The 14,099-nt window shown below is 41.4% G+C and overlaps 1 protein-coding gene across 3 annotated transcripts in view; it reads left to right on the plus strand.

The window, feature by feature from the left end:
• The window catches only part of prrc2b (proline-rich coiled-coil 2B), a 56,221-nt gene that overhangs the window by 9,928 nt on the left and 32,194 nt on the right, over window positions 1-14,099 (plus strand). For all 3 annotated transcript variants that reach the window (XM_067437527.1, XM_067437528.1, XM_067437529.1), the window contains exons 6-12: window positions 422-565; window positions 3,158-3,447; window positions 4,348-4,475; window positions 6,759-6,928; window positions 7,024-7,111; window positions 9,011-9,164; window positions 10,718-11,054. In XM_067437527.1, the coding sequence (XP_067293628.1) occupies window positions 422-565; window positions 3,158-3,447; window positions 4,348-4,475; window positions 6,759-6,928; window positions 7,024-7,111; window positions 9,011-9,164; window positions 10,718-11,054 (1,311 nt within the window). The remainder of the gene's footprint in view (window positions 1-421; window positions 566-3,157; window positions 3,448-4,347; window positions 4,476-6,758; window positions 6,929-7,023; window positions 7,112-9,010; window positions 9,165-10,717; window positions 11,055-14,099) is intronic.

Genomic DNA, 14,099 nt, shown 5'->3' on the forward strand with positions numbered 1-14,099 from the left:
AAATGCTTTTCTTACTTAGTATTTTTGTCTTGTTTCTAGTCAAAACATCTAATAATTCTTACAACAAGAAGTATTTACTAGACAAGCAAAAGTAATTGTCTTGTTTTAAGAAAAAAATCACTCAAGAGTTAAGCAAAATAATCTGCCAATGGGGTAAACAAAATAATCTTTATTTAAACGGAAAACAAGATTATTGTCCTTGCCCCATTGGCAGATTATTTATCTTATTTTAAGCAAAAACTCTCTTCATTTTGAGTTATTTTTCCCAAAACAAGACAATAATTTGTACTTGTCTAGTAAATGTTTCTTAATGTAAGAATATTTAGATATTTGAACTAGAAGCGAGACAAAACCACTAAGTGAGAAGCATTTTTTGCAGTGTGTTTTGGTTGCGATGCTTGACATTTGTCTGGTCGTTCAGGTTTAAAGGTCTCAAGCCGACTGCAGCCCTTCTCTCACGAGGAATTTCCGACGCTGAAAGCAGCAGGAGAACAGGACAAGGTTGGCAAGGAAAGAAGCGTCTTCGATCCGTCGTATGGGCCCGGACCAAGCCTCCGCCCACAGAGTGAGTCTCACTCTACACACCATCATAACCAATCAACGACAATGATTCACGCAGAACATCCAGGATTCATATTTAAATATTCATTTTACTATTTAATTAGCCTGGTTAAAACCAGACCATTCTTAGTAGTAACTGAGCAAAAGCTTCAAGGCAAGGCAATTTTATTTATAAAGCACATTTTCATACACAATGGGAATTCAAAGTGCTTTACATAGAAATTAATTACAATAGTGATAACATGCATAGGAAATAAGTATCATATGTAAGAATTAAAGGGATAGTTTACTTTAAAATGAAAATTGTCATCCTTTACTCACCTATTTTAAGTGTAAAAAAGGAGTCTTAGATTTATCTTTTGAACGCATGAAATGAATGAAAAGAAGGCTATATGTATTATTTATTTTCTTTTACATTTAAATTATTATTTATGTAATCAGGGAGTTTTTTTTTTTAAATGTCGCAAAAGCACTTTGTTCCTTCATGAACTGACTACTACCTCTTTGCACTTCAATAAAAAAAAAAATTTGTGGTATTTGTCATATTTGTTTTTGCTGTAGTTTTTAGGGGGTATTTTTCCTGTAAAGATATCGAGATGTATATCGTATATCGAGATATATTTTTTGCTCCATATCGCCCAGCCCTACTCAGATATTCATTAAACTTAAAGGGGCGGTGAAATGCTGTTTCATGCATACTGAGCTTTACACTGTTAAAGACTTGGATTCCCATCCTAAACATAGACAAAGTTTCAAAAACTAATGTTGGACGTCTGATGGAGTATTTCTGTGTCAAAAATACTCCTTCCGGTTTCTCACAAGTTTCGGGGAGTTTTTTCGAGTATGGGTCGGCTTGACGTTAATAGAGCGGAAGGTCCTTGTATGGGCCGTACGGGCTCTTCTCCCGGTAGGGTGCGCGCGCGTGACTAGAGCGAGAGAGGAAACGCACGCCCATACACACTCTCAGCTGCAGATCCAGTCGTCCGTGAACACTTCTGTGGCGCGCCGCGCTCCACTTTATTCCTCTGGGTGACGTCGAGCAACTTCAGCCCTTCAGCACAGCATTCTGGGAAGGCAGCGCTGCATTTGAACCGATTTGAACGCAGAAATGACGGGAAGCTTCACAACATCGCTTCAGTCGCGTCTCAAAGTGGATCTCCACGGTCACTGCTGTCAGGACTTCACCAAATCATACCAAAGAAGTGTGTTTCTGACGGAGCGGTCCCAGCGATAAAGGTTCGGTCCTGCTTTGGAAGCAGCCGGTGAGTTAAACTGCTTCAGATGTCTGTGCTGTCGGCTATCGTTGCGTGAGTAAACATCAGTAAACGACACGATCGCGTGCTTCGTCATTCAAATGCGCTAACGGACTCCATTGCTGTTCTCTGTATAACGTTACACTAGTCTGACGTGCAAAACCGTTCTGCTTGCTACTGCTAAGGTTTAGTCGCATTCAATAGTCCATTAACCGAATCATGTCCTCATAAACTGCGATTAAACACACACAAATGTTGACAGGCCACTAAATACAGTCTATACCACAGAGACGGACGTCCTGCTGCTGCTGCTTCTCCTGTTCAGTTTATTTCAGCCTCCAGATCTGATTCTGGATCATGTATTAGCTGAATCCGATCAATAGCCATGGGTTTCTCCACGCTTGAGGACGTCACCGCTTTGTTCGTGCTCGTCATTCTTTAGCTCCGCCCACACAAAACGCCTCCAGGCGCTCTTTTTTTTCCGGAAAGACTCGGTACAGCCTAGCCTAGAAATCTAGACGCACCCTAGCGGCAGCAAATTTAATCTGCCCGCAAGTGTCGTCTAGGAACTCTCAATACCCTTCTGAGCTGTATTCCTCAGAATCTGGACGGGCCAATCACTTCGTGTATAGAGTCGGTGGGCGGGGCCATAATGACGATGGCAGAGTTGCGTTTGCGTGCTTCTAGTAAACACAGAAGCTGTCGAACGGCGGTCTGTCGAATCAGCTTTGACCGCGACTCTGGAAGACTTGAGTTAAGCTTTTCTCTGAGAAAAGAACAAAGAACGGCACTGAAGTCATTCTGAAGAAGGGAAGATGTGTTCGGAGTTTTGCTGACCGGATACGGTGAATGTTTAATCTATCAACGAGCTCTGCTTCACCTTCGTTGCTCTGGTTGGTGTAGCGCTATCCTATCGCGTGCAGAGGGAGTTTGACAGACAACCGTTTATCCGCCCCTCGGATTGAGCCGTCAATGGGGAGTTTCCAGACCAAACATCTTGATGTGGGTCTAGCTTGTCAGGCTAGGTACAGCCCATATTTCTTTTATAAATATAATAAAACTAAAGACTTTTCAGAGATATGAAGGATGCAATACTACTCTATAGGTACTCAAGATTGACATGCGATTGACTGAAACTGAGTGTTTCACCCCCCCCTTTAAATATTCTATGGGCTATTAAATTGTCAAAAACCCTGGCGGTGGCTGGCAACTTTTTTTTAAAACGCTGGCGGGGAAAGAGTTCATTACGGATCGGATATTCGACTATTTGAATATTCCTGCACACCCCTAGTGCACACATTAAAATGGTTAGCTAATGTGCGGATGTTTTGTGTGTTTGTCAGACGTGTCGAGCTGGAGGGAGGGTGGTGGGAGGAACCTGCAGCCTCCGGCGCTTTCTGCCGCTCCTCCCTGCGAAACGGACCCCAAAAGCATTGGCTCCTCTGAGGCCAGCCCTCCTCTTCCTCCATCCTCCTCTTCCTCGCCCTCCTCCACCGCCGCCGCTCAGTCCCCTGATCTGAAGGACCCGGCTCCACCTCGACCAGCTCAGCCTGTACAGCGCAGAGCCGGCCCATCAGCCCTCCAGTACCAGCACCACACCACCACCACCTACCACGACATGCTGCCTGCCTTCGTGAGTCTCATCTGGGGTTAACCGTTAAATCGGTGATAGAGCGTTTTAAAGGGATAGTTCACCCAAAAATATAAACTTTGTCATTAATCCCTCCTGTGGTTGGCCAGCCGTCAGACCTCCGCTCATCTTCACACACAGATGAAGATATTAGTGTTGAAATCCGATGGCTCAGAAAGGCCTTCATTGACACCAATGTCATTTCCTCTCTCAAGACCCATAAAGGCACTAAAGACGTCGTTACAAAGCCCATCTCACTACAGCGGCTCTACAATCATTTCATGAAGACATGAGAAGAGTTGTGCGCAAAAAAACGAAATAACGACATATATTGATGGCCGATTTCAAAACAAAGCTTCGGAGCGTTATGATTCAGTGAATCCATTAATGATTCGGATCGCGTGTCAAACTGCTGAAATCACGTGACTTTGGCGATCTGAATCATGAACCGATTCACTGACTGATAATGGTTCGAAGCTTTGTTTTGAAATCGGCCATCACTATATAAGTCACACACTCTTCTGGCCTCTTCATAAATGATTGTAGAGCCGCTGTAGTGAGATGGGCTTTGTAACGACGTCTTTAGTGCCTTTATGGGTCTTGAGAGAGGAAATGACATTGGTGTCAATGAAGGCCTTTCTGAGCCATCGGATTTCAACACTAATATCTTCATCTGTGTGTGAAGATGAGCGGAGGTCTGACGGCTGGCCAACCACAGGAGGAATTAATGACAGAGTTTACACTTCGGGCTGAACTAACCCATTCAGTTAATGTTATTTGAGCAGACTTGAATTTGATTTACCCTACACTGAAATATACAGGCCATAATGCTAAATTTATCTGACTAGATTTCTGGATGTGTGTGTTGTGGTTTCTTTATAAAATGTTTGCTTTGTTCGTCAGATGTGCCCTAAAGAGACTCGCGAGGCCCCGGGCTCCGTGGATCACGGCCCGACCGCTGTTGTGGCCCCCGTGCGCTTTGATTCCCGGTTGATCTTCAGACCAGCATTCCCTGCGCCAGAACCTGTCAAGTAAGCATTTCACTCGCATATGCGGCTAAAAACAGACGTGTGTGAACTGGTATTTTGGAGCATGTGTGCGAATAAACAATCCCAGCGGTTCATTTTAAGATCATTTAATGTCTTCAATATAACATATTGTGTCGTCTAAATTAGGGCTTGACATTAAAGCTACACTGTGTGATATTTTCCCCCATCTAACGGTGTAAAGGTATATGACCATCCAGTGAATATTAGTTTCTATTCCTAATATGAAGATATTAGTGTTGAAATCCGATGGCTCAGAAAGGCCTTCATTGACACCAATGTCATTTCCTCTCTCAAGACCCATAAAGGCACTAAAGACGTCGTTACAAAGCCCATCTCACTACAGCGGCTCTACAATCATTGATGAAGAGGCCAGAATAGACCTAAAAAACTAAATAACAACATATCGAATAATGACTTCGGATCACCAATGTCACGTGATTTCAGCAGTTTGACACGCGATCAGATGAATCGAGTCACTGACTCATAACGGTTCGAAGCTTTGTTTTGAAATCGGCCATCACTATATAAGTCGTTATTTAGTTTTTTTGCGCACAAACCATTCTGGTCTCTTTATAAAATGATTGTAGAGGCGCTGTAGTGAGATTGGCTTTGTAACGACGTATTTAGTGTCTTTATGGATCTTGGACGGCTGTCCAACCACAGGAGGAATTCATGACAGAGTTTACATTTTTGGGTGAACTAACCCATTTAGAAATACTGCTCTTAATCGGCCGGGGACACACTGCAAGCGTGCCGTGAGCGTCTCGGATGCGTGGTGTGTCCGTTTTTATTTCGGCTCCCATGTTAACCGGTTAGCGCTTGGCCGGTCCGAGCCACGCGGAAAACGCATGCATGCTTCAAATAGAAGAGACGCCTATTTTTCACGCGACACGCGAGCGTGTTGGAAGCGTTTCTAGGCAAAACAGCATAGGAAACGATGTTTATATGCCATTTTGACACGAATACATAATAATAAATGACATTTACATGTTTGAAAGTCTTTAGGTTAACATAAATGCAGATATAGGCCTACTTGTAATAATAAAAACAACATAATTATCTATTTTGAAATATTAAACCTGTCAATACAGAACGAAATATTCTGTAGCCTATTTTGCCGTCAATACCATATGTATGTATGGTCAATAGGCTACTGCCGACGTTGTCTTTGCTGTATCAATAGGCAATATATTTATATTTAACATGAAGTATAGGGCTTCCCAGCAGCAGCAGCGCCGCGTCAGACACGCTTCTGGTGTGCAAAGACAGAGAAAACGCCACGCAGCTGCCCCGTGGCTGATACGCAGCAGAAACGCCACGCTTGCATTGTGTCTCCGGCCTTATGCTGCGTTCACACCGCACGCGAATGACGCGAATAAATCGCGCTAGTCGCGCGAAGTTGGACGCGTGAACATTTTGAATCCATTCGCTTCATTCGCGCGTCAAATTCGCTTCATTCGCGTGTGACATTCACTACACAACAGACGCGAATTCGCGTCATGGGAGGGGGTTCTGCCAGGCAGCGGCAGTCGGCAGAAAGACTATCCGAGTTAAGCCTCCTCTCACCGGGGTTGATGAGCGCGGAGCTCCGGTGATCGCCTGGGTCTCACACCTCCGAAAACACCAGATCAAATTTTCAAATAGGAGCTCTCTTAATAAATAAATCACATATTTGAGCTTTATACAACTACATTCTCGCCTGAAAAACTATTAAAAGTACATTTTGTGACACAATAGAGTAGTATTTTTAAATTACTCTGGCCTCGGAGTTCCCCTATGGGTTTCCCATCCGTCACTTCACCACGTGACAGCAGTAGCAGGCTCCTCATTGGTTAACGCGGCGCGAATATCCGCCAAAGTTCAGATTTTTCAACTTGAGCGATTCGCGTGTTTCGCGCGGTTCGCGCGAATCACGCGTTCAAAACGCTCAATTCGCGTGATCATTGCCGCTTCATTCGCGCGAATCGCGCCATTCGCGCCGCCTCATTCGCGCGAATCGCGCCGCAGAATGCCTATTCGCGTCTCTGCATTGACTTAACATGTAAATCACTCGCGCGAATCGCGTCATTCGCGTGCGGTGTGAACGCAGCATTAGACTGCTGTCATTTTTATAGTACCGGTACTAATAACATTTCATATCGTACCTAACTTTTCATGTTTTTTTTATAAAAATCGCGACAGGCATAGTCAAGTCCTCTAGCACTCATCGATAATCATGTCCAGTTGAGGAAAGCTGTCCTATAAATGTCTTTTTTTCTTCCGCAGTGGTGATTTAAGAAGAGAAAACCCGCGTTGTTTCCCCAGAGCCCCGCCGCGCCCCTCTGCTCGCCCCATCCGCCGGCCCGGAGATCGAGCTCCACGTCCTGCCATAATCAACCCTGATGACCTGAAGGACCTCGACGAGCTGGACAATGACTGTGAAGACGGCTGGGCAGGTGAGAGTTCGCTGGCTCGCGTTAGGAGAATCGGGCCAATGCTTCCACCCATGTTTTCACCAATGCGATCATTGTGTTTGGTGTCTGTCCTCCAGGTCTCCATGAGGAAGTGGATTATAGTGAGAAGCTCAAGTTCAGTGATGATGAGGAAGATCACGGCCCACGGGAGAAGAACAAGATCTGGTGAGTTCTGATTAGTCGGCCGCAAATGGGATTTCAATGTTGGCTGAAATCATTAAAGGGATAGTTTCCCCAAAATGATCCTGATGTTGATCTGCTGACCCCCAGGGCATCATAGGTGTGTTTGTTTCTTCAGGAGAACACACATGAAGATGTTTAACTCAGCCGTTGCTCGTATAATGCATGTCAATGGGGTGTGTTTCTATGAGAGTAAAAAACACACAGACATACGAATCCATATTAAACCCTGAGGCTCGTGGAGACACACTGATGTCTGAAGACACGAAACGATCGCTTTCTGCCAGAAACACAACAGTATTTGTGTTATTTTATACCTCATATCAGACGAATCTCATCTAGTGTTCCCAACGCCATTACTTCTGCCAAAGAGGGTCAAAATAGCGGAGCGATCATAGATATATATACACAGAGGCCTCATTTGACCGATCTATGCAGGCACTAATGAGGCATCTATGTATATCTATATCCTTCCGGGACCCAGTAATAGACTTTTGTCCACTAAAGTGGTCATTTTATTTTAATGACTTTCTGTGACGTCACGGGTCACAATTTTAAGTCAGGATGTCTTGTAAAGAGCACAATAAACTACAATGCCGTTGACGATATAAGTTTCACGATTTTATCGGATCTTTGTTTTGATGAACCGAGTTCTTTTTTTTTTTAGCTGTTTGTGGTTGAGGTTTATGAAGGCTTTCTTTCAAATTATGTCACAAGAATGAACATCAGAAGGAATGTTGAAAGATGCAGAATAGCTTACTGAAATAAAACGTCTTAAGAATTACACTTAAAGGGTTAGTTCACCCAAAAATGAAATTTGTCGTTAATGACTCACCCTAATTTTGTTCATGATTCGGATCGCCAATGTCTCGTGATTTCAGCAGTTTGACACGCGATCCGAATCATGAATCGATTCGCTGACTCATAACTGTTTGAATCTTTATTTGAGGATTGAACACAAACGCGGAAGAGAAGCCAATGCTGAATAAAGTCGTAGTTTTTGTTATTTTTGGACCCAAATGTATTTTGGATGCTTCAAGAGACTCTAATTAACCCACTGATGTCTCATATGGACTACTGTGATGATGTTTTTATTCCCTTTCTGGACATGGACAGTATAGTGTGCATACACTTGCATACGCTCTCAGACTAAATATAAAATATCTTAAACTGTGTGTGAAGATGAACGGAGGTCTTACGGGTGTGGAGCGACATTAGGGAGAGTTATTAGTGACAGACATTTCATTTTTGGGTGAACTAACCCTTCAACATCACATTTACCTCATAAAAGGGGCGGCAGTGGCTCAGTGGTTCATGTAGGTTGTCTACAAACCAGAAGGTTGGTGGTTCAATCCCCGGTTCCACCTGACCAAGTGTCGAAGTGTCCATGAGCAAGACACCTAACCCCAGCTGCTCCCGACGAGCTGGATGGCGCCTTACATGGCTGACATCGCCGTCGGTGTATGAATGTGAGGCAAAATGTAAAGCGCTTTGGATAAAAGCGCTATATAAATGCAGTCCATTTAAAAGCCATTCAGTGACCATAAACAGTCGTCTAGAATAGTTTATTTCAGCCCATCTCTAGTTTAATGCCGAGAACATTTTGTTAGATGATTCTCCTCCTTTGTATTCTGAGCTTCATCTTCTCCCGTCTGGTAGCCGGTATAACACATCAGTTTAAAAATTAATTCGTCCCCTCAGCAGTTTTTAAATTCTAGGTAAATGTATTTATTGTGTACCTTTTTTCTCCTTTTTTCGTGTATGTGTGTGACACTGTTTTTTGTGTATGCCTGTTTGCTGCAACCAAATTGCCTTCGGGACATGAATAAAGACAAAACTGAACTGTTGTTGGGATTGAAGCACGTTCTGGCTCTTGTCTTGCAGGGATGATTGGGAGAACCATCAGGATCCTCATTCGTCTCAGAGCTCCGCTGACGGCCCTTTCCCGCAGGAAGCAGAAGAGGAATCGTACTCGCGTCAGCCGGAGCCTTTGCCTTCCAGGAAGACCAACGGCCGGTTCTCCAGCACTGAACCTCAGGTGACGCTCAAGGGCTTTGCACAGGTTTCGAATATCATTTAAAGACAATATCTCTTTAAAGACAATACAACTTTTAGCGCTGTAACTTTGCAGAGACTTTTTATGCTCAAGCAGCGACATTACACACTAACTAAAGTTACAAAAGTGAACGCATGCAAACACCCCTTTTAACCCGGGTGCACACTGCGATTTTGGCCACGATATGGCCGTCTGAGACAAATTTAGCAAATCCTAAAAGATTCCTCTGATCCGAGGCTAAAATCTGCCGTCTTTGATCGTTAGTTTGCCATGTTCACCAGCAGCCGATTAATGAGCGCTGCGATCTCTGATTTACCTCAGACGAAATTCTGGCAGTGTCAGAAGATTTGCCGCTCAATCCTGCGGTGTGACTTCTCCTACGACGACCGTCAAGTATCTCAGTTTTTAGACAAACTATGACCAAAACGAGAGCTAGAGATTTCTCTGTAGCCTCCATTTCAGTCCTGTGTGTAACGCAGCTCAACACGTCATTGATTGATGATATAAAACGAATTTTCTTGCGTGTCTGTTTTTAACGCGCCTTGACTATCGTAAAGTCTTGACATTAATGACAATTGAGATCTTACAGTATGCCATGGCTTACATCGGCAATCATGTTCATACAGTCTGACAGGGAACATTTGCAAAGGATTTTGAAAAATCGCAAAGTGTGCAGGACCCATTAGTCGAGGTTTTCATGGTAAATGTTTTCTCTCCGTCCTTTACAAGTGAACCGCCTCTTTTTGTTACTGTACCTTTAAGAGTTTATATGTAGATAACATCTGTGTTGATTTGGTACTAGTATTATTATAGTTAAAAATTACACGGTACAGCTGTAAAATTACAATATTAATATTTTTAGTGTTGTAATTCATTTCAAACGTGAAACCATCAAAAAAAATTTGACGAAAAACCGCAGGAAGCTTCTCTTTTTTTGATGACGGTGTTTCCTTCCTGAATTAATCAACTTTTTGAATGAATCAGTGATTCAATTACCTTTCAAAAAAAAGACAAAAACTAATTATTTGTTTCTGAAGGAATCAGCTGAATTAGTGATTCAGTGGGTGCGTTTACATGCACGTTCTTAAGCCGATTATGCCTAATAATCCGACAATGGTCATGTAAACGCGGTGACCCGTTTTCTTTTATCCGTTTAAGTTCATAAACGGTGTAAGCATAAACCGGTCGGGACAGGTAGTTTTTTGCCTCTTACCCTGTTTTTTTAATGGATCAGCCATTTGAATGAATCAGTGATTCGATGGCTATTAATTAAGATGGTCAATTGATTTGTTCCTGAATGAATCAACCGTTTGAATTAATCAGCTGAATCAATTATTCAATTACTTAAAATTAAGATGGTCAAAGGATTCGTTCCTGAATGAATCAGCGATTTGAAATGAACTTCTGTAAATGAACACAGTGCTGCGCTTCACTCTGAAACACGCTTTTGTTTTCTTAACTCGAGAACTGTTAAAGTTCTCCTGTCCTTTATATCCCGTGTTAGAGTTCTTCTGTTCTGTTGTTCATGATTGCAGCACCAGCAGAAGAACGGTGGGACCAGTGAGTCCGCAGAGGAGCAGGAGGAGCCCCAGAGACAGCCTCCATCCCGGGGGAAGTTCGTCTCCGCTGACCTCTCCGCCGTGGAACGAGCGCGCAGGCGCCGCGAGGAGGAGGAGAGGAGAGCCAGAGAAGAGAGGCTCGCTGCCTGTGCCGAAAAACTCAAAAAACTGGATGAGAAATTCGGCAAAACGGAGAAACCCGCACGCTCTGGAGAAACGCTGAGAGAAGCCGACAGCAAAGAGATGCTGATCCAGTCGCCCGGCCGAAGGCCATCCAAACACCACCAGGAAAGCTGGCAGTACGGCACTAAAGGTAGGCTAATTCTGGGTAATTAGGCTGGTTTTGCTTTTAAAGGATTAGCTCACTTTTAAATAGACTTTTGCTGATGATTTACTCACTAGGGCTGTCATTTTTTTATTCGATATGAATTCAAACATGACGTGAAATATCCGTAATCGAACTATAAATAAACTAACCAGTTTTTAGTGCCATGTTGTGCTAATTTTTTACAGTCGGTGCGCTTACATTGAGAAATGTAATCGGTTTAAAAGTCCTATCTGGATGAAAATGCTCCATAGAAACACCTGATCAATCGTAATAAAAATGCCCAAACTGAATGAAATTGTAATCGTTTTAAGATGGATGGGATAAACCTTTTCATGAATCGATCAAACAATATATTTCACCATGTAAACGACCTGACGCGATTACTTTGAGTGTGTGTCCTTATGACGTACACAGCCGCGCTCATGCACCAAGCATGTTGACGAGAGGAAAGTACATTTTTCTGAGGGATAAACTTATTTTGTAAGAAGTTATGAAGATAATGTTGGCATAATGACACTGTCCCTTAACCTACACATGTAAGCAAACAATCAACTACTTCAACTGCACCTGTCATCAGAATTTATTTTATCTGAGATGATTATTACTCTTTACTACAAATAAATAGCTTTTATAAAACCGTATAAGTCCTGGTGGCCGTTGAGAGTTACTATGGCATCCGTAAACATATCGTAGATATTCTAATACATTGCTTGCTAATTGAGATCCGTTCGAATTAGATTTTTTTTTTAATGACAGCCCTATTTCTCACCCCGATGCCATCCAAGATTTTCTTTTTCTTTAGTCAGAAAGAAATGAAGGTTTTTGATGAAAACATTCCAGGATTTTCCTCCATATCCTCCTGGGACCCAGTAATAGACTTTTGTCCACTGTAGTGGACATTATATTTTAGTGAGTTTCTGTGACATCACACACGTCACAGTCTTGAGTCAGGATGTCCTTTATAGAGCACATTCAGGGCTTTGCAACGATACCAAATGTTTGGAGGTTTCACCAGGACAACAACAACTTCTTGGTCTTTAAAAATGGCTGACATTAATGTTTAGCACTCTTATGGAAATATGATAATATTTTGTAATTATAATTTAAATCTGATTAATTTTCTTATTGTTTGTTATAAATCAGCATCTCAGGAAAATGCTATGGGGTTTCTAATCAAAATATGACTTTTTGTTACAGAACAGGGCATTGATTTCATAAATGTCCACTGTAGAGGACACCAGGACATAAATCATGTTTATCAGGCATTTTGGAGACACAACAAGTAAATAGGGAAATAAAATACATAACAATATTCCTATGAAATATTACATATTATTATGAAAATGTTGCCAATTATTACTCCCCTTATTATACTTCTTTTTTTCATTACATGTTGCACCAAGAACACAATAATATGCAAATTAGATGCAATATACCGATGCATTGTATTGAATGGGAAAATCCAAGTATGGCCATTTTACCCACATATTGCATAAAGTAAGATGGTATATCAAAGCAGTCAGTTATATATTTTATAACATAGCTCAGAATCATCTTTAAAAAAAGTTTGTTTTAAAAAAATCCTGAAACTTAAAAATGTATTCGTGAATTAAAAATAAATCCCATTGTTTTTGCCTATACATGCAATTTCATTTCATTAAAAAAAATTAACAACTGAGTCCTGGTGTCAACTACAGAGGACATATTATAACATATGAATAAAATATAATTTTCCACAAAAATTATGTGTCCATTTGTTTCTTATGCTCCAAACAATCTAATGACATGAAAAAATACAAAATTCGAAAAACTTTTTTTTTCTGGGTCCCAGGAGGATGGGCTTCAATGGGCCTCAAACGGCTCACGGTCCAAATGACAGTTTCAGTGAAGCTTCAAACGGCACCAGACGATGAATACGGGTCTTATCTAGACAAACCATCGCTCATTTACCGGTAAACAGAAAATAAACATGTTTAAGTTTTATAAGCACAAATGCTGGCTTTGCTCTGTTCTGTGATGAGTGGAGTCACGTGAGACGCAATTACGCTGAAAAGGTAGGGCTGGGCGATATGGCCCAAAAAAAAAATCCCTGATTTTTTGCCAAAAAAATCGATTTACGATTTTATTCGATTTTATTTTATTTATTTATTTATTTATTTATTTTATTTTTCTCCTACTTTAAATCAATCTGCATGACAAAGAAATTGTTCAAAACAAGTTTTAACTTTATTTTGTTTAGGTGAAATATTTGCTGCTTGGTAGAGCGCCTACCTGGGGTGCCAAACTTTCAGCATGTGAATAACCCACACCATTCCACAGTATAAATGGGCACCATATCTTTTGCAGTATACATAAAAGGTTTATTAATTGATATGCAGATCAAATTAACTTTTATTAACAACAGTAATGTGCAAAAAAAGTATAGGGAAAATTTAAATGTTATGCTATTTAATAATATGCTAATGATATTATTAAATATAGATTGCCATTGTTCTTCAATATTCTCACACTGAACTGACCGACAGCTTCAGTTATTATAAAATGAGCTCTTTACTTGCTTTCTGTGTCATTTCGTTTTTCATGAGACTTGGTGACTTCGTACTTTTCTCCATATATTAGGGAGTGGAAAGGCTAATAAGTGCTCTTCTGCTGGTTATAGTGGTGGGCACTGCATATCTTTTTTTTTAATAAAAAATGCTTGTTTGCCACAAAATGGATTAAACATTAAAAAAATTAACTAAAATACTATTCTTTTCACAAGACCCCTTTAAACTTTTAGTTTTACAAACCATCACATTAATAATAGCATATTTTAGATATTTAGAGCTTTGAAGTGCTGGAAATAAGTGCAGTAGGCTACGTGTTTACAAATAAGTGTACGAAACCATTGGAAAGTGCTTGAATTTCAATCTCAAAAGGTTGTACGAATCCTGAGATAAATAGTGACAACAACATTAAATCCGTGTGGTTTTACTACAGTAAATCATGGTGAATGTTGGAGATCTGTGACTGAAACCCCTGACCTTCGCT

Source organism: Pseudorasbora parva, chromosome 3, assembly GCF_024679245.1.
Source record: "Pseudorasbora parva isolate DD20220531a chromosome 3, ASM2467924v1, whole genome shotgun sequence".
In the NCBI taxonomy this organism is placed as follows: domain Eukaryota; kingdom Metazoa; phylum Chordata; class Actinopteri; order Cypriniformes; family Gobionidae; genus Pseudorasbora; species Pseudorasbora parva.